The sequence below is a fragment of the Clinocottus analis genome, unplaced genomic scaffold (genome assembly GCF_023055335.1).
Source record: "Clinocottus analis isolate CAN_PGR_092001 unplaced genomic scaffold, fCliAna1.0.p SCAF_5, whole genome shotgun sequence".
NCBI lineage: Eukaryota > Metazoa > Chordata > Actinopteri > Perciformes > Cottidae > Clinocottus > Clinocottus analis.
In genome coordinates, this window is record NW_027176207.1 from 8775066 (window position 1) to 8799680 (window position 24615).

The window sequence follows — 24615 nt, forward strand, 5'->3', positions numbered from 1 at the left end:
TAGGAATCGGATGCAATTGTTCATGTTTTTCACTACTAAATCAAATCGGCTTGAGGGGGTTCACAGTCTGGTTCCTAATCTGGTTTTTATTTTAAGGAGTTTGTTTGGTATTTTTATGAAACACCAAAATTGTATATGGCTTGGTGTGAACTAAACAAACGGCAGAAGGTTTTGTCGCTTGACAAAAAGTATTTCTGTTTAGACGCGCTGGAGATATTATTTCAAAGACAACTTTTCATAGTCTAATAATGTTGTATTGGGAAGACTATCTTAGTCAGTTTGATCGGCCTTAATTAGGATCCTTCGGTCAGTGTATGAATTACACAGCTGATACTGCAGTTAAATACAGTTCCCTTCCCTGGACTACTCCTAATAAACCACATGCATTGCTTACAAATTGGTCTCATAACATCAAGAAAACAAAGTTTCTTCTCGTGAGAGTATAAAATGGTGAGCGAATCAGGAGAGCGACATAATACAAAATTAAATCAGGTACCATGTGTCTTTAGTGTTGTATTAAGAAAAATGTGTTCTATATTAAGCAACACAGTAACGCTGATGATGCTCATGCTGACCTGGAGAATGTAAAATTACATGGACATGATGTTAAGGCTAATTTATATAACAATATCTAAATAAATACTGATGATTTAATGATTATTCAAATATGTGATGAAAAACTCCTTAGCTAAAGCATTTTTAAAGACCTTTTTAACGCAATGAAATATGAGCAATGATGTTCATGAATCATTAGGATGGTGTTAATTCCATTCAACAAAGTATTTGTTAGAAATAACACACATATTTGAGCATTTATGTAGTAGCACACAGACAACAACACAACTACTTTCATTTTTTTTTTTTTATTATAAATCATGATATATATTATAAACAGAAACAGACATTTGTCCTGATAACACCTGAGTTAACACCAGCAACATAAAAGTATTGCATTGGGAATTAAATCTTTCAAAGGTAAAACCTCTGATAACGAGCGCAATCTATTCATTGTTTGGATTCCATCGTGTTTTTTTCTATTGCACCGTGTAATTATTCTTTTAGAATAGCATAATTGATGCAAATTAGCTCAGGCTATAGACAAAGGCTATATGACATTAATCTTTTCAATACAAATTGTATTCAAGCACCTATCCCTATGAAAAAAAATGAGCGCACATAAAGCATGAAGCAATGCTGCCGATTAAGATGATGTGCACTCTGTTTGTACATGTAGGTACGCTGGTCTCTGGTTAAACTAAAATACTAAATAACATAGAGGTAGTCTTGTTAGATAGTCAGAGAGACACTTTACTGCCAGTGTGCAGTGTTAAAAATTAAGCATGGAGCAGCTTGCCACATGACCAGTTTGCACCAAGCATTTTATAGTTCGGTGTTATGACACTGTTGAGGCGGTTGGCACAATCCATTGATTTCCTCAAACTGTGGGCCACATCTTATGCTTCCTCCAAAGGGTACAGAATTATATCCAGTGTCAATTATTTATATCTTTTGGAATAGCATTATTTTAAGTGCTATAAGAGTCATGCTGTTTGACATACAGTACTGTGTTATCCTTTAAGTTCCTATGCAGGTTGTCATCATATCTGTGCACATATGAGGATTTGACATTTTCACCTTCCTCCTGACTGTGTTTCCCTATTGTGACCTTTGCTCTTTCTCTTTCCCATCATGACTTCCATCTCCTGCTTTTTCTTCAACCTCATGATAGTACCTTCATTGAATGAGGAGTCATGGAGCCTCCGCACTCAGAGCTCAATGAGTTACCCAATTTCCCGGTGTTATCTGAACTGCTTGTACAGTTTGCGCAGTTCATCCCAGAAGAACAAAGACAGAATAGTGTGTGGGCCGAGCCGGAAATAAGAGGCTCCCAAGCCTTTGTAGAGTCCCATCAAGCCTTCCTTCCTCAGTGTCTTAGAAAAGCAGTCAGCAAATCCTTTATAAAGCTGCCCCTAAAAGATGAGGAAACGACAGTCAGCCTGCATTTGATCTGTTGAAATGGAGAGGACTAAAACGTGTATTCTTCAGCCCCAACCATCACACCACAATTCACTCGACGACAGCATTTTTTGTTCACTAAATATGCAGTAATATTCCCAAGAACCTGTAAACAGGCACCATTGAAGGTGGCAAATCTTCAATGGTGGACTGTTATGTGACGAGACAGCGCAAGAATCGAGCTGCCATGCGAGGTAAAGGCTGAATCACTATTGCAGAAAAACATGTCAATGTTACATCCATAGTATAAAAAAAGGGGTTTGTATACCAAAAGCTAAAGAAGCCAATGGAAGTCTCTCTCCTCACCTTGCCCAAATGATCCACGGGCTGGTTGTAGAGCCGTGTGCTCACGACATCAAAAGGTGTCATAGCCATCACCACCACCACGCTGCTGATCATGCCGGCACTTAGGGCCACCAACCAGCTGCCATTCGGGAACACCTTGGGGAGAATAAGATGAGATAATGATAGAAGGCCATAAGGATATGAGAGGCTCTAGTTGCAGTATGCAAACCAGTGTGGTGATTCTAGACCAGTAAATCATCACCAAGATCTTAAGAAAACAGAAGGATGACTATTATTCGTGACTATGTTACACACACACACACACACACACACACACACACACACACACACACACACACACACACACACACACACACACAGACCCCTCCTGCCCCCCTGAGTAGTTCCAGTCAAAGCTGCCTTCTTTGGAAACCTGATGTAAACAAAAGTTTTTGTTTTTTTAAACAATGACGCAAGTATTTTAGACGTTGGTGTCACGTCTTTATGAAGAAGGTAAATACAACAATAAGCATACAACACGGCAATACATAACCATTTTTAGTTCTTTGAAGGCCGCTTTGAACGAGAATGTCAGGATTCTTTTCTGAGCTTTTTAGCAGACCGGTCATTTAAATAATGTTCCCTAAAATGCGTTATAGTTCTGGCTTCAAGTAAGTAAGACCTTTTTTTTTTAATCAAGTCAGGCGAGCAGCAACGTGCAACCGGTATACTGGTGCACTAGTTGTGTAACCTCCATGGTTTCAGGCAGGAGGGGCCAATGAGTGGTGTCGTGTCGAATTTCGATTCCAGAAGAGTGCAATGCTTTGTCAGTGCCACGATGACTGGTTTTATAATCTGTGCACAGCAACCAACTACAAATGACCTTCTCAACCCTGCAATTAATGATTATTTTGATGATCAATTAATCTGTTTTCTCAATTGATTGCCTAGTGTAGAATCCAGATCAGTCCAGACTCTCGAGGATATCAGCAAAGCTTTGGCCCCTCGGCTAATCACAGCAGCTCTCTGAGTTATGCAAGACCCTCAACGCAAACGTGTTTATTATGGAACAGTGAGGTCATAAGAAGACGTGTGCATACAGTGGAAGACTGGGGAGACAACATTCCTCCCGTCGGCCTGTTTCCACTCATCATTACTGAATTTAGATGACTTTCTTTAAACCTCAGCGAGCCCTCTCAGGGAGCAATTACATATTCTAACCTGTAGGTCGACCACAAGCTCCTTGGTGGAGGAGAAGGTGGAGAGCTGTGCAGCTGACCCCACGCTGACCCGTGGTACAGCAGCACTAGAGCCCCTCCACAGTCCCAGAATGCCGTGCTGCTTATAGATGGCTGACATAGCGAGGATCATCCCCTGGCAGGAAGACGAAAACACAAAACAGTTTATGCCTGCCTCTCATATTCATTACCATCTCAAGGGTCATGTTGTCACCTGGTGTTTATGCTGATGTCCCACTGCAATAGAGGCGGTCGACTGACTCTGCAGATGAGTCTTAACCTGTAAATCAATAGAGACAATGTGTGTTTCCTTTTCTCCAAAGTTACAGGTGACAGCTCACCTTGAAATGTCCCGGCTGATAAACCTTAAAGGAGCAGTACAAAGAAAACTAAGTCAAGCGATCCCAGGCGACAAGGAAACCGGCTACTGACCAAGTATACGGGACTTCCAACCACGGCTCCCACCACTCCAGCCACAGCCCCTGCCACCGTGGTTTTGGCCGCGCTGACCCTTCCATTGGTGTGGATGTATCCAGAGGACTCGATGATGGAGTACGAGCCGAGCCTGATCCCATTCATAAAAAACTGATAGACAAGCCCGGCAGCCAGTCCTTTCTGTAAGCCGGCCAGTCCGTCCACTTTACCGATCGTGTAAAAGGCGTGGAAGACGTTGCGGTAATAAACTTGGTACGAGCCCCGGCTCTTCAGCTCTCCCTGAAGCTGCATTCGCGTTTTCACGACCTCCAGCGGGTTGGTGAACAGACACGCGCCGCACGCCGCCGCTCCGCTCAGCACGAAGTCCATCGCGACTGTCCGGCGGGGATCGGGCCTGCTACCAGACCGAGCTGTCCGTCATGGCAGGGGAGCTCTGCTCAGCCGCGTTCCCTCTTCTCATTAACTGTACACACGCTACACGCACACGCGACTCATTGAGATGGATCAGCGCGCAGACATTGGAGCGCTTCAAGAGCTCCCCGTAAAGTCGTAATTCCAAAACACATTGGTGGAAGTTGCCGTCTGTTCATCACTTTAAGGCGGAAATATTCATTACTACACAGAATGCATTTCTTTCATGTATATGTATTGTAATTGTATTATATGTCTAAAAAAAAATGCATATTTTCCATTCTTTTGTTTTGATCAGGGTTTAATGTTTGTCTTGTGATTTAGATACCGAAATAGCCTAAATCTCTTTCCAAATTTAAATCAGCCATTGCAGAAAGAAAGAAGTCTAACAAGTTTTGATGGAAATGCTGAAAAACACTTTCCAGAAACATCTACTGAAAGTGTGACATGCGAAGTAAATTTGGATAAAATGTCCTGTTTGGATGAAATGTATTGTTTTATGAATGTAAAAATACAATTTCATGAATAATGCATGTCAGACAAAGCTAACACAACGTATAGAGTTAGATTCATTTACACGCGGTACTTAGTGTCAGAATGAAGATGGTAGTGTTGGACGTACACTCGAGCGGTTCCCTAAACGTCTCATCGTAGAGACTGGTACCACAGCGTGTGTACGTAGGTTTGACGCTCGTCTTCTCAGCCAATGACGAGCCTCCTAGGTCCGTGTGCGCTTTGTTCACACGGACCCTCCTAGTTCGATGGATGACTGACTGGATAAGCAAGTTAGACAGACTAGTATGTGGGTGTGCATACACATTTGGCGGCTTATCCAAAATAAAGTCCAAGACGATTTATAAAACAGATTCATGTTTTATTAAATTTCAGATTCATGCCTTTTAATTCTTAATACTTCTTATCGCGAGGCCATATTGATGCAGTTCTTGATAAAACATTGTTTTGCTTTGGAATCCTCCGATCTCATTTTGCCACAACAGATGAGAGGAGGCACTAAAGATAAAACCGTGACAAAATGTTTTAATTTCTTTGTTTATCGTCTGACATTTTTATTGCATGTTTTAAACTGACTTTTTTTAATTATCCAATTCAATGTATTCATCTAGCGTCAAATCTAAGTTACCTCAAGACAATATCATATAAAGTGCTCAAAATAAAAAATAAAATACATTCTATTTATAGGAATTTTGCTGAGTTCATATAATCCTGATACATCTCCTTAGCTCTTCTGCATCCACACTGTATTTATATGTTGTTGCTAAAATACAAAAAGTTTATTTTAAATCAATGTTGCTTTATTGGCAAAATCACGAGGCGGCCCCAGGATGATGAAGGGTACCAGAACCGGCTCACTCCACCAGTCCACCAGGTTACCCTGGGTCTACACCTTTTAATCTGACTCATCAAGCTCTTCCCTCAGCTCCTCCTCTGGTTCTTCCTGATTTGAAACAGATGACAGGCAGCCAGAGAAGTCAAATAAAGATGCGGAAACAGTGTGTATAAGTGCTGTCTAAAACAGTTACATTTATTTAGACTTAAATGCTAAATGCATTCAATCTAAGAGTTTTTATTGTTGTTATCCTTCAGGGCTTCTTTTTGGGTGAGTCCATTATGTTGCAATAATTTGAGGTCAATGTATATTGTGTAATAGTTAACCGAAGGAAGTAATACAAAATACATAAGTTTACTTATGTTTTCTTCATGAAGTGAATAAAATAAATTAATAAACTTGTGTGGTTTTTCATTTAGTGTTGTCTTTTGGGTGACTAAAGTCACCAAATGATTAAAAAAAAGAAGCCTACGGATAAGAACGAAGATGAGCAATGGACCAACGACGAAAACAAGATGAGGGAAGCTACATGTCCGTGAACATGGAACAGCATAGTAAAGTATTATAGTTTGTACTATTCTTTTTCTAGCCACAAACAAAAGTTCAAACTAAAATCTTTAAATGGCTCTAAAGAAACTGTTTACATTGGAACAGTTCAACTAGTTCCCTGCTGCTGGTCCTAATTGTCATGACTTCTGATCTTACTACTTTCTTCTTCTATAAAGCGGTAGCATCATTGGCTGTCTTTGTCGTCCACCGTATCCTAAAGCAAATATTGAAGCTGCAGAAATGTTCTTATACAGAGATGTGCCCCCCCCCCCCCCCCTTCCACCCCCCTCATATGCATCATTTGTAAAGATATGGAAAACAAACACAACCGGTCCTCCGGTGGTATGGTTTAACTTACTTACGCTTGATTGCTTTAATTGATGTTTTACAACAAACATTTAACCAAATCAATAAATCACACTGTGTGAGTACAATGATCCACAAGACCGTTCCACTAGAGGGGGCTGCTTGTACATCTGTACTGAATATGCTTTCTATCAATCCAACAGGGTCGACACCACCACCATGTCTGCACTACAGTGTACTCAGCTCTGGTTGCAGAATGGTTATATTTCTGAGGTGTGTGGGTGTTATAAATCTATGGATAAGGCGTCAATATAAAGAGTCCCACTGCAGTAAATGCATCATTCATGCTCATGCTTCTTTATTTTAAATCTGTGAACGAAACATACAGTATATGTTTTATTTCTTCATTTGAAATACAAGTGCCTTTCCGGATTAATCAATTTTTATTGATCCTTTGTTGTAAAACTAGAACCACGATGGATGAAATTGTTCAGGACAATAACTTTCCCAACATGTGTGCCTGCTTGATTATACTCAGACATGTGTAGACACATCTATGTAGTCATAGTATGTACACAATTTGACCATACTGTATAAACATAGTGCTGATGAAATCATTAAGCTTTGTCACCACACTGTGATTGCTCACTGCACTCTGCAATGTGCAAAAAAAGGTAAAGAAAAATATCAACAAACAAAAACACAGTACAGACTGAAGTATTGCTTTCACAACACCCTCTGCTCTCAAGCATCAAGTGAATGAACCTATAATGTTGTCATGTGATTCATGTTAACTGCATGAGAAACATCCTGTCTGCTGATTCGTACACCAAGAAAACAGGTGTAATAACTTACACGCTGTCTGTCTGCCTCTATAGATGCTTCTCGTCCTGAGAGGTCAGTGAGTCACGTTGCACCATATTGGCACCACAGCTCCTCACTGTCCTGGTTTCATTCTGTCAAACTATTGTATAATTGTAAACTGGAACAGCAGGGTGACCTCCAGCAACTAGTTTAGGGAGACAGAGATAAGAAAAAGGACGCGAGAAAGAGAGAGAGAGAGAGAGAGGGATAAGCAAGAAACGAAACAGAAATAGCACAGTGTCCTTGGGAGTAGACTGAAAAGAGTGGTTGGAGAGGTATAAATATATTTTAGTAGGTCACACTGACCGAACTATAACCCACGAGGTACCGGTGGCGGTTGACTGCAGTTACGAAACGTTCCTCTTAGTTGGTGAAACAACACTTTGGTTGCCTTTGGAGTTTAGGGGGAGAAACATGACATAGCACAGCATAAGGATGACATTTTGTAATCCATGCATATTTCACATCAAAGTATTGAACACAGTACATTGAGTGTGTGCTGACTACTGAGTCCATATAGTTTGAACAGTCACTGCATCTTTAACTCAGATCACCAGAATAAGCCATTGCAATGGTTGACAGTGTGGAAAGAAATTTTTCAATTCAACCTGTCCGCTCCTTGCATCTTTATGCTTGGAAGGCCTTTTTCACTGTTTTTATGGTTTCCTTGATATACAGTTGTTGATTTGTGAAACTAATTCATGGTCAATTTTCTACATGAGCCTGAGGTGAACGAATAGGCGGAATGAACAACAAAGAGATCTCTTACATTTAAAGTTTTATCAGTGGATAAAGTCTCACTTTTCACTGATTGGAAATTTAAAAAGAGGACTTGCTATCAGAGCATTGTCAGATGTGTTGCAAAACCAATAAAAGGGTCAAATAAAGTGCAAATAACATTTAAAAATTAATTATACGTTTAAAACAGGGTTCAGACCTGTTGTACTCACCGGTAATGAGTAAATCTTTGGAGTACAGTGAACAATGGGAATGCAACTGTATACGTTCTAGAAGGAACAGCAGTGTTGATTTTAAACTGTGCTTCTTTAAACTTGTGTCTGTCCCAGCCTCAGACACTTTATTTGAGATCCGAGACCCCCACCTTTACCCAGATTGGAGTCATGCGATTCAGATTTAGGGCTGAGAATATCAGTCACATTGTGCTGGGAGGGGGGAATAATAGAGATCATGTCCACCGGGCTGTGAAGCTATACAATCACACCAACTTTACCAAACACAAGCCCCCCCCCCATCCTCTTCTCCCCACCCCAACTCCACCCTGGTCACTGCACACACTAATGATGACCCCACTCACACAGGTCCCGTCTATAGAGCAGACAGAGAGGGGGTTTAGCTCAAACTGCTGCAATCTGCAAAAAGCACTGTGCTGGACCAACTCTGGCAGCCTTATATCCTGCACTCAGCTCTTTCTCTTTGTCATGGTGGATTGTGGATGAGCTCTCTGCTGGGGTGTGGGTATGTAAGCAGGGGTGGGGTCTGGGGCCGGGGGCGTAAACAGGTTGTGTGTGTGTGTGTGTGTGTGTGTGTGTGTGTGTGCGTGCTATAACACATACCCACAGCTCAAATTACAGAATTTTTTTTTTATTATCCCTGGTGTCTTTGTTTTAGCTTTTACATGCCTGTACAGTGTTCAGACTGTAACCTTCAAGAAGTAAAATGCAAAGCCACCTGAACTGGAGTTTGTTTTGTAATTTGTATTGCTCAGATTATATTATATCTTATCTAATAAAACCAATAAGATTATATATAAGATACAACTATTTGACTGTTAGATAAAAAAAAAAAATCAATGTCAGGTATTAATTCTAATCAGTGTCACTGAAGAGTGAAAAAGGTCAAGAAAAGATTAAAGTGCATGTTAATATGTACTCAAAAAATATATCAGGCTCCAGTGACTAACTGAAATATACAGCATTGTCAACACTGCAATACCATGTGCTTATGTAAGCAATAGTTCTACAATATTAGTTCTGCAATGGTAGAAATATCTTTCTTCCGCATTTTCAGTGTTTGTAATGTTTGGATTTAAAAAAGAACAGCGTTATCTGGGTGATGCCATCTTATGTGGGAGGGTCACTTTAGCGAATACAATGATAAAGAGTTGAAAGTCGCATGCACAGAGTATGTGATGTTCTACAAAATCCATTTAATCAAGTGAACTGACTGGATGTAGAAAAAAAGCCTTGTTACATATAGTCTAATTTCATCTGACAGTAAAAACAAGTCAACAATGTCCTCTAAAACCAAATCTAAAAACATCTGTAAACAAATTATTATTTAACCTTATCTTAATCAGGGTTGTTTCTCCATCAGCAGTTATCCCTTTTTAGAAATACTCTGGTCTCTGTTTCACACATTCACATGCTCATAGCAACCACAATCTGATCAGTTGTCCCCTGAGCAGCGTTGCTGGGGCAGATAATGGTTAATGTTGTTGCTCAACAGACGCTCATTTCATTTGAGTTTATGTTATCAATCTTTAACAATAGCGTTGATCTCAGAAATCTGGCTGACGATGCTTTAAAGTCAGTACTAGTGTTATCTTTGAGGTAGAAGGTCCCCTTTTAAACCGTCCCTCACCGTAGTTCAACTGTCCATCAACCCAACTAAAATAAATCTGTTGATGCAGGTGCTGAGTGAAATACACAGTTTTGAGCAGTGAAAAATGTTCTGAAATGTGTTGATCGTGCAATGCAATGGCAACCATTGATGCTTTAGCTGCAGTTTGAAAGATCCAACTACAATAATATACTCACAGCAAAAATGCAAAATACTGGAATCACACTAAGAACACAACACAGCGTTTTCATTACCACAAACTGCTTATTATGAGAAGCTTGCTATTTTTCTACTTGCTAAGACCATCATCCCATAAAGCTCTTGCCACTACCACTTTGTTGGTTCAGCACCACGCACGCTCACAGATACACACCGGGTGGAGAGACAAACACAGTGCAGACAGCGCACACAAAGATACAAATATAATTTAGGTGTTGGAGTTTGGGTGCCTTCCGTACAGGCGCCCAGCAGGAATTAGTCCCTCTGGATCTTTTTTAACTCAACTGCAGAAATCAATCACTGCTCACATTACTATGCCGTGCAACTGAGAAAAGCACAGGGGAAAACACTGGTCTTGAGGATCTCTAGCATGAGGATCTTCCAGGGCTTTATGAATAACCCAGATCTCAGTGACTTGCTTGATGTCCCACAAACCAGGTGCTTTATAGTGTCTCAGGAATAATTTAGTGCAATGGCAGTTCCCAGAGATAAAAATGCTAAGACGAATGGAGGCCAACCTAAAAAAAAGACATCACGATTGTGGTGTTTGTCGATTTTGGATTTCTAGAATTTTGACTCAATAAAAAGCACTGATGTGGGGGAGGTGCTTTCATGAATTTATAAAATGTATTTCTGCTGTGGGATGTATTAATATGATATAATATACACCATGTAAATGTATGAACTACCAGGACAAATGAATGATTTCACTGACATTGATGTGGTGGATCCAAGGAGAAGACGTCATCCTATATTGAGTCCCTTTTTTCATATAGGGTCACCAGTTACAAAGGCGATAGTTGGAGATTGAAAGCCTTGACAGCCAGTGAGATGCTCAAATTGGCTGCAACCCCGTGTGGATTGAAGATGATGCATTCAATGTAAACCAGAATTTCCAATGCTTGCATTTGTAGAATATCCCTCATTAAATTAACAAATAGATTGCGAGCAAAAATCTGTCTTGAGATACGAAAACGGAATGACATGTGCACGTTTCCGTTTTAGCACCAGGGACAGCACCAGAGAAGGGTCAGAGCATCTTCCTCTTAGCGATGTGCAGTTAGTTATATGCAGTTATGTTGAGAATACCGAAAATGTGCTTCTCATGTGACTGTGAAGGGTCAGCACCCACCCACCCACACACACACATACACCCACCCACACACCCCTACGCACACCCCTAACTACCACCACCACGTCCACTTTTTCTTTCTTCTCCCTGTTGAACGGGAGCACAGGCAGCGGGACTGAGTTAGATTAGACGGCCCTTCTGATGCTCGGCCGCGGGGGGAAGAAGAAGAAGAAGCTGCTGCGGATATCCGTCTCGTACCTGCCTCAAAACGGGCTCTTTTCATCGCTTATTTTTGTCTTCCCCCGCTGAACGTTTTATGTAAAAGCGATATATATATATAAATATATATATAAAAAGAGCCTGGTTTCGTAACGTAACGTGCTGCACCAGTAGCAGCGCGGAGGAAACGGTCTTTTTCAAAGATGCGGATTTAAAGGACAGCCGTTGACCGTTACCTGGATTTTTAAACGTTAATTTTCAATTAGCTTCGTCGCACGCGCTGGTAGCGAAGGAAGATATTTTTCATGTCTGCTGAAATATCGCACACAGTGACGCGTTAGAAACAATATCGACAGCCACTGTAACAGAAGACAAAAGAAGGGGTAAGCGTGATATATTTTAATGTGTGCATGTGTGTGTGTGTTAGTATTTCTCTCTAACCAGGAGGCTAACCCGACTAATAACAAAGCTAATGGGAGTGAGATGTTCAGGTGGACGCTGTTAGCTTGCCTCTGCTATTAGCTGGCCAAGTCAACAGACAACGGACGTTATTGTATCTCAGCCAGTGCCATTAATGAAACTCTGAAAGAGATGCTGGTGGAAAAAAAACAACTCATGTTTAATTCTGGCTCGTTAGCTGCCTGGTCGAGGATTCCGTCTGGCTGCAGCGCCTCACGTTAGTGATTGGGAACCATATTCCTCTGCACGTCTGTATCCTCTTGCCTTTGTTTGAACTGATGTCAAACGCAGCCACATTGTATCTGCGTGGTGTTAACAACCAGCCTGTGGATCTCCGATTGAACATCTGCAAATAAACCAACCCAAGCATTGTTGCCCGCCCGCTCGCCAGGTTGTAATTTGTGTTTCATCGAGATGTGGCAAAGTGCTGGCGTCTTGTAAAGCTGCTGCTGTTTTTGTGTGTGTTGCTTTCGACATTGTGGGCTCTGTGGCTATGTTATGATATATGACTGAGATTTATACTGCGTGCCTGCCTGGCCTAGACTGTGAGTCATAGCAGGGATGCATCAGGTAAAAGTACGTTAAAAGGTTGTCTTATGAGCAATATATCCTTCCAGGCAAAGTCCAGTGAACTAGTTGTTTTGAAACGCGTGCGTTTGCTTCATGCCCATCAACCATTATACTTCATTTTCACATATTGAGATCTCACATTTGCCGGCTACCACGTGTAGAAGAACCATGTTTCATTCAGACGTCAGCCCATTCAACATGTTTTATTGTGGCAGAAAATGAAAAACATAGATGAGGGGCGTGCATATCAATGACCATAAAATGTAAGCATCATTCTTGATGCCAGATTCAAAATGTATGTTTATTTTTGTGTGTACAATAGATTGCAGTTATCACCCATGATTGAGATTAGTCTAGTTATTGGAAATAAGTGGTTATATTTACAGTATGACATATTTTATTTGAATGGTTTTATGAAATCTATAGGATGCATGAATAAACAAGAGCTGCCACAATATTACATTAGTTAAGGAGTAGTGGGTAACGCTTATGGAACGCGCCTCTTCCAACTCCTTGATGACCTTCTCCTCTCAGGCAAAAACGTCTACATTGATGCTATTAAACTACTCTTCTTGGCTAGAACACCACATAGTGAATAGTTTGGTGTTCACTGGTAGGAGCTTTGGCTTTGTTGTGAAGCTAAACATATGGCCTCTCCAATAAAGGAGGACCATACTATCCTATGTCAGTGGTTCTTAATACAATTTACATCAGGTTTCCAGCTCACTTTATATTCAGTGACGGATTTACACATTAATTGGAAACTGAATGCAATAAATTGAAGTCATCTAGATCTATAAGATGGGATAGAAAGCCAGGGGTTCATTCTGTTCCATTTAAAAATGCCTCCTTCTTCTCCCACTACCTCCTCTTTGCCTTTGAGCCCAGGGAACTGGATTATATGGAAGACTAAATTTGACAAACTGTTATCACTTATCACTTAAATAGATTTTTTTAAATATAATTTACAGATGAGCCATATTTATTTACGTAATTATAAAGTATGTTAACTTTAGGTTCTGTGAATACAACGCTAATTTATGTGGTTACTCTTAGACAACAAATTAAGAATCAATTAATTGAATAAATCTGTTACATTTGCACAAAAGTCCCCACTGAGAAGCCAGCCTTAAAATGGTACCACCAGAGGGCGACATGATGACTTCCTCATGCCTGTTCACGTTGTTAAATGATGCTCATGGAGCTTTGTCTGCAGGCATTAGGTGTATGGTTGAAGCTGTCCACAAACAGTATGTTTAATAATGTATGAAGTCCCTTAGGAGCTGTGGCTGAAATCTAGCTGCAGAGGCCCGCTGTGACTAAACACCAAATGGGGAGATTACAAGGAAGATTTCATTGTGTAATTGTGCATCAAAACAAACAGTGTACTTGGAATAATTTATCATCCATTGTGGAGTTTTTATTTCCTTGTCTCTTCTATGCCTTACACAGACATCTTCAGGTTTTTATGGATAATCTGCAACACATAAAACTGAATCTTCCTAAGAGGACTAACAAATACATTTCATTGTATTTGATACATTTGCAGGCAATATCTGCAGATTCATCAAATTAATTTTCATACAAACAGCTCATGGTGGCATCCATGCCCTCTTGTTCTGCTTCATGTTCATTATAGCTGCAACAGGGTAATTATAATTTACATTACTTTAAATGTTACTTTTTGTAACATTTAAAATGTGTTTTCCAAATGTATTGAATTTTCTTGTTGCAGCTTTTAAATATGGACACTCATTTGCAGGATATGTGTTGCATTTGCAAGATGTGTGTTGCTGTGATAGAAATTCTCTCTTCTATAATTAGAAGATACTTATTGATCCAGTCAGCACTGCATAGTTGCCCAGAAAGATCATATACCTAAACAAACTAGATAAATGGACCAACAACCTTTTATTAGAATACGATGAATAGAATATATAGTGTGTTTGTGGATAAGCTTGCCTCAAAAAGTCCTAGTCAGATCATACCTTGTTATTGTGTTCATGGCCACAGGTTGAAATAATCTGCCTTTGTGATCGAGAGACAGCCGGATTGTAATGATAGACACATGAGATATGGCTGTTAGTGTCTGACTAGATGAACAGCATTCAACAATAGACTGGGGCTGTGAATGTGGGCCCCCCATAGTGCTGATTCTCAAAATCCCTCTTGAACAAGCCTTTTTTCAGTTCCTGCCATTCACACTTTCATTGTGCTTTAGTGAACCATATCACTAAACCAGCATATGCCTTGTGTAACAAGTACTGCTTTCTGTTGAGCAGTTATTTATTTCATCATTTTAGTCTTGGTCATTTTTCCCACATGTATTTATTTAAACTTTCACACGTGATTGCGTCCAAGGTAATTCCCTTAAAAGCAATGCTTTTGTGGCATGTGTGCTCTGTCCTTGAGGCCAGAGAGTGACATTTTTGCAGATTTGAGGTTGAAATGTTTGCTTTTTTTGCTGCCATAAATTAACAATTGAAAAGGCACTTTACGCTCCATCCTTAAAGTAAAGAAACGTAAAGTGTTACGAAAAATTAAATGCATATAATAAAAGAAAGTAGGTCATCAGGATGGATATTACAGCACCTTTAAAACAAGACAGTATGTATCTCATCAAAATTATTTTGGCCAAATACATTCAAGATCTGTCCTGAACAACTGTCTCATTTGCATGCATTTAGTTTTTTTTCAGATAGCTGTGTGTGTCGTAGGGCTGTCAAAATTGCTCAAAAATGACATTCGAATATTCGCTTTAAAAAAACACGTATATTCGAATATATTTGAATTTCTGGTTGCGCATGCGCAATAGGCACGACAATAACAGGGCAAATTAATACGAGACATAACTACTTGTATAGGTAATTTAATTAAGTCTAAACATATTTAACAACATATTACCCACACAAAAATAAGTAAATTAATAAATGGCCAAGACAGCAGACACTGGCCTCTCGCTCGCACACACGCACTCTTTCTCTCTCTTTCTCTCTCCCGCACCGTCGTGCTCTCCGCGCAAAGCGGTTTAAATGAACAACAATAACTTTGTGAAAGCAGACAACGAACTTGTGGCGGACGGCGAAAAATAAGTATCCCGACGTGTCTGTTCCGCTGAAGTTTCACATGTTATGCGTTGTTCTCTTGGGTGCACATTCTGGAGATGTAGCCCTAACTCTAGCTTACATAGTGACCAGACGTCCTCCTTTTCCTGAACATGTCCTCTTTTCTAGACCTAACAAATGCGGCCGGCAGGGATTCAAAAACGTCCGGGATTTTACCTCGTTGGATATTTGTGTTTCTCTGGGTCTTTCACTAACTGGTTATTACGCTCTTACAAGTTTTGAAACGGTATCTTACGTTCATCTTCTTGCGCAAGAGAGAACTGTCATTGGTCGACCGATCTCAGGGTTGCCAGATGCACGATAATAATCCTCCAAATACGACCATATTGAGCCTTTGGTACGATCCTTCTCCATTTCCAATCTGGCAACACTGAGCACCTTGTCACCTCGTCGTGGCTTCGGCGTGGGTTGCCAGATTCACGAGAATGATCCTCCAAAATATATATATTTTTTTACATTCAAATATTAATTTTCATATTCAAAATTCGGTTTTTAAAAACTATTCGAATATATATTCGAATTTCGAATATTTGTTGACAGCCCTAGTGTGTCGTCAATATAAATGTGCAAATTGTCTTGCATCTATAACTAAACAGCAGCCACTAAGTAAAGTAGATCAGAAGTTATTTTTGTGCTTTATTGGTATTTACACTCAATAGAAAGAACAGTGAATTCATCTCTGCTATGTTTAACATGTAAAAAAAAGTTAAGAGAGAGAATGAAGTTCACACATGGGCACATGGCAGCAGCCATGTGTTTTTTTTATTTGATGTATTATGTATACTCTATATATACATATATATATATATATATATATATATATATATATATATATATAAAAATAAACACACACACACAGTCTGGCACCTCATATAATATGAAACCTAATGATAAATCCACCTTTTTAAAAGGTCAGGTCATTGGAAGTACTTTGTTTTACATTCACTGCCTCTTGCGTGAACAGACTTTTCGTGCATATGAAGAAATTCTGAACATGTGTTGCACCTCTACTCTCAGGAATCTAAAGATGGAATATCTTAGTGCCAGGAGAGAGCTCTGCCAGGTTATTCTATCATTTCTGATATGAGGCACTATTTGGATATGGTTGAAAAAGGAATTGTTTGCAATGAACTATTTACTAAAACAAGGAATACCATTCATAGTTAAGGTTCAGTTTGTCAATCTAAGCCCTTTTCGGATAGAGTATTCTGAAATTACCAAATTAAACTGCTTTATTTTAGTGCCGCAAGTCTAAATGAAGGCTATTGGGTCACAATTCAGTTTAGTTTTAGTGCATTTAACAGCTTTCGTCAGCAGATAGTAGCATCTCCTTGTTTCTGAGAGAGAAAATATCTCAACAATGTTGGTTTAGTGGCTTTGCCTGGTGTTGCTAACATTGTTCAAAAGCAGCCACACTAAGAAGGCAACCTCCAGATGTAGCTGAAGACATTTTTTGTTCATCTGCCGATGCGTAGCTGCACCTTTTTTTAGGTCAAGGAAGAAAAGGAAAGCAAAACCAAAAATATATACTACCCCTGAGGTTAAAAAACCTCCCACACATGCACATAGAGTGTTGATGTTGGGCTGTTAGGATCTGTTGGGATCAACAGATGGTTAGAAAAAGCCTTTCGATCAAGCATGCATCAGCGTCACCACACTGACTGGCAGACCTTGAGGCAAACTGACAGTGCTTACGCTTGCACTTGGTCTAGTGCGTTTTAAAATGGCAAGAATCAATCCACGGTGGACTAGCCTGATCTGCATGAATATTTCATTCACTGATGTTTTTAATTTTGATTTCTGGCAGCCATCGAGTTTGAGGCTGCCACTGTGACTCCCAGCCAAATGTTCTGCAAAGGCTGAGTTCAAGACTTATTCAGCAGCATGGGCAAGACAGGAGCAGCAACTTCTGTAACTTTTGCCTTGGTTTGTCCATGCTGTGGCATCACATTATGATATGACTACATATAAACATACTATTATACAAACGCTAATGCCTTATTGCCCAAAATTGCCACAGTGGGAAAAAGGTTATAAAGATGTAGCCTATAGGGTGATTTTCAACTATAAACTTCTAAGATGCAAAATATTTGTATCGTGGGGTTATTACAGTCAATCCTCAGGAAATACTTGGCTGTGTAATTTGTTACTCATACTGATTGTCCACTCATGCCTCACATTGACAAAGAATAGTAAGTCCAGCTTGGTTATGACGTTTAAGACGGAGCTGGTTTACAAGTCAGGTGCTTCTTCATTTTCATGCCGTAGTTAAAGGGTATAGTAGTACCTCTGTGAGATGTCATTATATGTCCTGCTTTTCTCAGTCTTCAAAGTGTTCACATATTTTGATTAAGTTGTCAAAGATTATCACAATATCTATGAATTATTGAATTAATGAATGGTAGTGCCCTGTGAATTTGCCCACTTGTGTTGTATTCTACGGATTGTAGAATTCCAGTTATTATGTACCGCTGTGCAGTAAACAGAATTGATGCCCAAAGCCAAAGTGACATCTCTATGTCTATGTGTGGAAGGCATGCTTCCAGCTTGAGTATTTGATCAATGTGATGCTACAGGTCAACAAAGGACCTCTGCTGTCCTATTCAGCAGGGCATTCAGGCCAGGATCAGCTGCCTGTGGAGGGGCCTCTGATGCATATGTGCCTCTGGCTGCCTCATCTCTGCAAACAGGAAAGGCTCGAACGGCTGGCCTCAACTCTCTGCTGACTCCTCCATTGTATGGGGCCAGTTTGGCGGAGCAGGCTTTGTGCGATAAATTTGGGGATCTGCCTCCCCACCCCCATGCTCGTCTGAGTATGACTGACTGGCTGGCAACACAGAGGTGCCACCTCAGCTTGAACTCATTGAAATTTGTTTATGTGAAGCGATCGGCTGATTTACAGTCATAATGATATGTTTTCAGTAATATTTAAAACATTATAGATGTGTTTTTTGTGAATTTCACGAAAAGGCTTATAGCTCCTTTTGTTTGGCGTTATAGGGTGTGGTTGTGTGTGTCTACCCTATTCCCCTAGTGTGCTGTGGCAGTGTGACTGGCAAAGTGTGCATAGGCCTAATTCCCTGAGGGTGACTGATTGTGGACTCTATTTCTCTTTTCCGCTCTCTCTGATTAACGAGTGCAGTGATAAATAGACCAGCTGGGCGAAGGGAAGCAGCTCTGGGGGGGAGGAGGGATGGCGGAGACAGAAAGAGGTGGTGGCGCTGGCTGTAATCCTGCTTTCTCTACCCTGCTTGCTTCACCGGTGTCACTCTGTTGTGAGCGATACTCTGATGTGTGTCTGCCCAGCCACAGGCTGGGGTTTCGCCTTGAGGCATTCCTCAGTGCCCCACTTTCGCGTTTTTACTTTTTCAGATGCACTATTCTTCCAAACAGTCACTTGCGGTACATGTCCCGTTTTCCTATTTTGACTTGAAGAGAAAGCATGCTGTCATGTTTGAAAAGGTTGGACTCCATGTAGGCTCCATGTTGCCTCGTTGCCCAGCTTGAGGATCTGTCGATTTCACGAAGCTTTCATTTTGTTAACACAGCCCTGCAATGTTGCCCAGCTTTTACAATAATAGGCTGATTTTAACAGCAGCACTTATTTCTTTTGTATTATGTTTTGTTGATTGCACTAGTGTTGGGAGGTCAATGCATATGGACATATGAAGGATACGTACAGATCTAAATCTTTCATTACATTAATAATGATACATATATAATAACACATGACTATCTTTTGGCATGTATTTGTGGATTAGACCTTGAGGGGATTTTCTTTCATAAAACCTCTTTATGCCCCCCTTTTGTGCCACATCTGTCTGCCTGCCTGGCTTTTTTTTTATCCCTGATATGAGCAGTAATGGTGGAGTTGCAATACAGTAGCTTTAGGGCTAGCATCTGATTTCTCTACTTGAAGGTTTGTGCAAGGAGACATTTTGACTCAGACTGCTCCTTTGTGTTTTTTTAGCTTTGCAAACTGCAGTTTCAGTGTAGAAGTTATTTAAGTTGTTTCTCTCTGGGAGGCAACTGTACTTCACTCAGGCTAGTATGATTGTAGGTGTTGAACCGACCCATTTTGTGTGCTGAATACTGATTTGCACATGCTGAGTGGGTGGATTTGTGTGTGTGTGTGGCTTTTAGAAGCTCTGTGGGTGTGTGTTTGTGTGTGTGAGGTTGATGGTTGTGCTGGTGGGGGTGTAATAGGTCAGTTCAGCTTGCATGTGTGGTTTTGTGCATGCGCGTGTGTGTGCGAGAACGAGTACAGTAGGTTGTATCATAGTAGGTCAGGGGATTGTTTGTCTGATACATTGAGGGGTGATTAGTGCAGACACTGAGTCGAGCCTCTTCCTACCGACAATAAGGGGAGGATTGCCCTCGATCTGCCACTGCCAGACTCTTGTGACCACACCGGTCCTGCCCCTTCCAGCCCCCGCCCTGGTCCGCTCCCACAGACAGATTGTCATTGACTTTATTGCTGCCAGGCCTGTCCTTGATAGTGTGTCCTCTTTGTGGCTCTTGCCTCCATGCTGTGGCATTTGGGTTATTTAAGCTGCATGTAAATCTTACCACTTTGTCAGCCGCACTGCACCACAAACAGTCACAGAGTGTAGGCTTGTTTTAATATATTGTTTATCAATGTGCCCCATGATTTCACACAGTGATGTTAAGGGTGAAAAAAGGGGAGTTTGTGGACTGACTGTTTAATTATTGTAAGATAGATAGTATTACATTCATAAATGAGGACCACAAGAATAAACATACTGCCTACGCACACTACACACTCTCAAGGGGGTCAAAGCATTAGCCAACTCCTGGGGTGCCTGTGAGTGGGGAGGTGACAGGTCTGGGTGTAGTGTGGAGGCGGTGTTCTACCTTCTTCCCTAATCCCCATTTAGTTTCTATTCCCAGCCGCTTCTTAATCTGCCACTAATAGGATTTGCCAAGCTTTTGTTTTATTTTTTTATAGCTAGAATGTGAGCGGTTTGTTTGACTTGTCTTAACAATGGTAAGGTGTATTGATGTTCAGGTCACTGTATTGCACAGCAGAATTGGAAAGGTTTGACTTCAACAAAATCTCAGCCTCTCTCTTTGATAAAGTCATATTTGAAAACAACGCCCTATGAGTCCTGGTGGTCCACATTATATACCAATTAGTTGCAACATCCCTGGTTTAATTGTAGCTGTGGACATTTATTGCATCTCATCTCCCTCGTTCTCACTTGGTTCTTGCATACATCTATACTGGAAAACTAACCAATAAATGCAAAATATAAAGAAACCAACAAAGCCAAATAATGTAGCACACATCAGTCACACTTTAAGTTGCTCCTATGATGGGTAACTAGTATTTATTAGTACTTTCTTGTTGCTGTTTTAGGACAGCCAAAATCTGCACCACCTCACTCCCTCTCTTTTATGCTATGCTCAACAATGCTATTGCCTTTCTGGTATTCGTTTTTTTTGCATTTAATGATTTGGGGAATATGGGCCCAACCATGATGTCCACTGGCAGTATACAATATTGATAGGTATTGGTTCTGGCAGCGGTCCGTTATTGAACTCCAGGTTTGATTGAGAGGATATATTGAGAATCGTACAAGCAAACGCATTACTGGCAGCCTTACAATCAAACGGATAAATCTCTGTCGGCAGCTGTTAATGTCTTTCTTTTAATCAAAGCTCAAGGTAAAGAACAGAGAATTACATGGCCTTATTAATGTGTAATGTGTTTTGCATAGCTGGCCTACTTAATCTCATCTAGAGCACCACCTCGTTTATTGCCTAGAATCTCTTTCTTCCAACCTCTCACCATCGTACCACGTAATCTAACCGCGACTAAAATAAACTCATCATGAGACATGATGGAGAAAGTAGGACTGCAGTTTCTGTGCATTAAATTAATGAATTTAGCATTGAGCAGGGTTTGTGGTCCTTAGTTATTCTTACCCATAAAATACCTCCTCACAAAACTCCATATTTTTTTAACAACTGTCCTCTCACTCATCTTAATACAAGGAGGCCACAGCTACTAGACACAATGAAAGATAAAGGTATTAGCAAACTGACTAGTCAACCATGTCTATTAATCTGTTCAATGCTCTTAAAAAATAGCCCCAGTTAGTTAATGGGTCTCTCCGGTGGGGGTTTAATCTTAATGTAGCTCCAGTGCATAATACTAACGACAGAATCTGTCTGGTCATGTGCAGTCCTGATTTTTGAATAATGAAGTAAATTCCTTAATGTAATAAAAGCTATTTTTTTTATCAAACATGGTTGAGGCATGATGTATAGGAAATCAATCACTCATTTAATTTATGTAAATATAAATATCAGATTTATCAATATTTGAATGCTTTCCTTGAAGGCAAGAATAGGATCTTTTTAAGAATAAAGTATTATGTTTTTGACATCAGTTTTTAGTAACCAATAATTCATGTTATATAGGGACATATTAGAGTTCATACACCATTTAAATGACTAAATGTTGCATTTCCATTTGGCTCAAGCTCAAATCTGTCAGCAAAATCCAGAGACTCATCCGATTGAAGGTGTGGCACTGACCTCCTCATGGTGTAGGCCTATTGATTGTTGCCATGTGAGGGTGCCCTTGTTATTATACCTGAATGCTGAGTTGGCACAAGCAGCAGGATAGTAGGGATGTTGCATGGCCAGCAGTGAGTGCAAGGGCAGGAACTGAGAATATAAAGTGTTTCATTCTGTGGGATTTTGACCACTAGTAGGGCTATTGACGTGTGTGTGTGTGTGTGTGTGTGTGTGTGTGTGTGTGTGTGTGTGTGTGTGTGTGTGTGTGTGTGTGTGTGTGTGTGTGTGTGTCTTGGTTGTCTAACTGGTTGACTTCATGACAGTTGCTGAGCTCAGACCTATTTGCACGTTTTTATCTCTCAATACACTCTGGCAGTTGTACTCTCTCAGTTTCTATTTGCATATGACTTTCATTTGAGCATATCAAACTTGAGTTCAGCTGTGAGGAGAGTGTAGGTGGTTTTAGAGCATCATCTGGCCTAGGATAAAATATAAATAGACTCTCTGTTTCTAAATGGAATCTTCCAAACCTTTACTTGGGAACGTTTCAACAGTCCGTCTTGTGAAGCTTCTGGTATCGCGGAATGTTGCCTCTCTTTTCTGGATACTGAATGTGCTTTTGTGTCTCCTTGTCTGAATTGCAGGTTGAATGAGTTTTCCTCCAGCCTGGACAACATGAGCACCATCTCGCCGACGGACTTTGACAGCTTGGAGATCCAGCAGCAGTACAATGACATCAACAACCGCTGGGACCTGGCAGCAGAGACTGACTGGGATAATGAAAACAGTTCAGCACGCCTCTTCGAGCGCTCACGCATCAAGGCCCTCGCAGGTATGCTACACGTTTGGTATCACACAAATGTAGTAGTATATGGAGAAGTTTCCACCTCAAAGTTACAGTGTGCTACAAAAGACACCTGTTATCAAACCATCAACTTTGTAAAGACTTTTGACAAATTGCACTGCTGTCTGTATTGCATCCTTCTAAGCTGAACAGTATGATGTTAATGTTGTTACGACAATTCACACAATACAATCAAAAGACTAAAGTACGATATTAAATGCAAGGCAAAGAAACATTTAGCAAACCCCAGTAATCATGTTTGACTCAACTAAACAAACTAATATTACAGTTGGAGCATCATAATTACAACAAATACTTTATTTCATATAAAATCATGATAGCGTTACATTTAAAGATGATGATAGGATTGGAAATGTATTTGATCTCATTTTGGAAAATCTTTTAATTTGTACTTGCAAAGTTAAAAACACTGAAACATACACAACATGGGTTTGAGTTAATCGGCACTGTAAAGATAAGTACAATTTTGTAATTGTACATTTTCCTCAGCTTTAACCATTTCAATGATAAACTGTATAAAACAGCTGTTTGGTAATGCCCCGAGCTTTCAACTGTATGACGGCTCTGTTAAAAAGGCAGTCTCCCTGGCACATGTTTTTCAGTCACATACTGACTGGCACATTCCTGTGTCATGCTTCAAGCTGGTTTGGGACCACCACAAATTCTCCTCTGAATGCTAACATTTTTAAGACTGCCTTTTTGACAGCAAATTTTTTGACAGCCTTGGCAGATTACTCAATTGGGGGGTGATATCTGCAGATAGACAAGTATTTGACTTGCCAGCCTAGCAGCATTAAGGATATAAACAACACATAGTAAAGCACTTGTAAAATAACATTCTCACTTTGTAACCGAAAAGATGTTCACTCCACTCAAACAGAACATCTGTGGTTGTAATCTCTCTAGTTCTTGAGTCTAATGCAACACATTCTTTTTTCCAAATGTCATTATTGAATTTAGGCCAGTAAGCCAACTGTTTTTAAAGTAACGTTTTTAAATATACAACAGCAGTTTGAGAAAATAGACAACATTTAGAGACAAAATAGCAGGTCAATGGTAATTTGCACCGATATAATGAGGCTCTGTCGACTAAGGTACCAACTTTATTCTTTTCTATCCCAAAAGGCACACATCTCTTTTTATAGGGCAAGACTGAATTACCTCCAAAATGAGGACAAAGCCAGGCAACTGTATAGTCATTTCACCACAGGTTAATATATGTCTTTATGGCTGCTGTAGGTGGCCCAAGCCCATTCATGTTATGATCATTTTAAAAAACAGCGATTACACGACTATCCAGTGTTCCTGGATGACGATTAGTTTTTTGTGCTGGGGCCCTCTACATCAGACCACATGCTGTGCCTAACAGTGGTCTTACTAAAATGAATGAGAAAGCTGCATTTTTCATACAATGTAGGTCTGCAGGCAGCTTTACTCGCCACCTTACTCACCTACCCTTGAGACTTTTGACATCCTTCCAAGTTGTGCAAGTGCATGTCTGCTGGCCA

General features: G+C 40.3%; 2 protein-coding genes across 4 annotated transcripts in view; one reads left to right on the top strand and one right to left on the bottom strand.

The window, feature by feature from the left end:
- Nucleotides 1-904: 904 nt before the first annotated feature.
- On the bottom strand, nucleotides 905-4515 carry slc25a35 (solute carrier family 25 member 35). The gene is made up of 5 exons (XM_068600653.1): nucleotides 3972-4515; nucleotides 3754-3819; nucleotides 3523-3675; nucleotides 2323-2457; nucleotides 905-1970 (listed from the first exon to the last, which is right to left on the bottom strand). Exons 1-5 carry the CDS (start codon nucleotides 4341-4343, stop codon nucleotides 1800-1802), a joined length of 897 nt encoding a protein of 298 aa, XP_068456754.1. The 5' UTR covers nucleotides 4344-4515; the 3' UTR covers nucleotides 905-1799.
- Nucleotides 4516-11688: 7173 nt separating this feature from the next.
- sptbn2 (spectrin, beta, non-erythrocytic 2) overlaps nucleotides 11689-24615 on the top strand; it is a 43722-nt gene continuing 30795 nt past the window's right edge. For 2 of the 3 annotated variants that reach the window (XM_068601010.1, XM_068601011.1), the window contains exons 1-2: nucleotides 11689-11925; nucleotides 22887-23074. In XM_068601010.1, the coding sequence (XP_068457111.1) occupies nucleotides 22918-23074 (157 nt within the window). In that variant the 5' untranslated portion in view covers nucleotides 11689-11925; nucleotides 22887-22917. The remainder of the gene's footprint in view (nucleotides 11926-22886; nucleotides 23075-24615) is intronic. The other variant, XM_068601013.1, reaches the window with a different exon arrangement.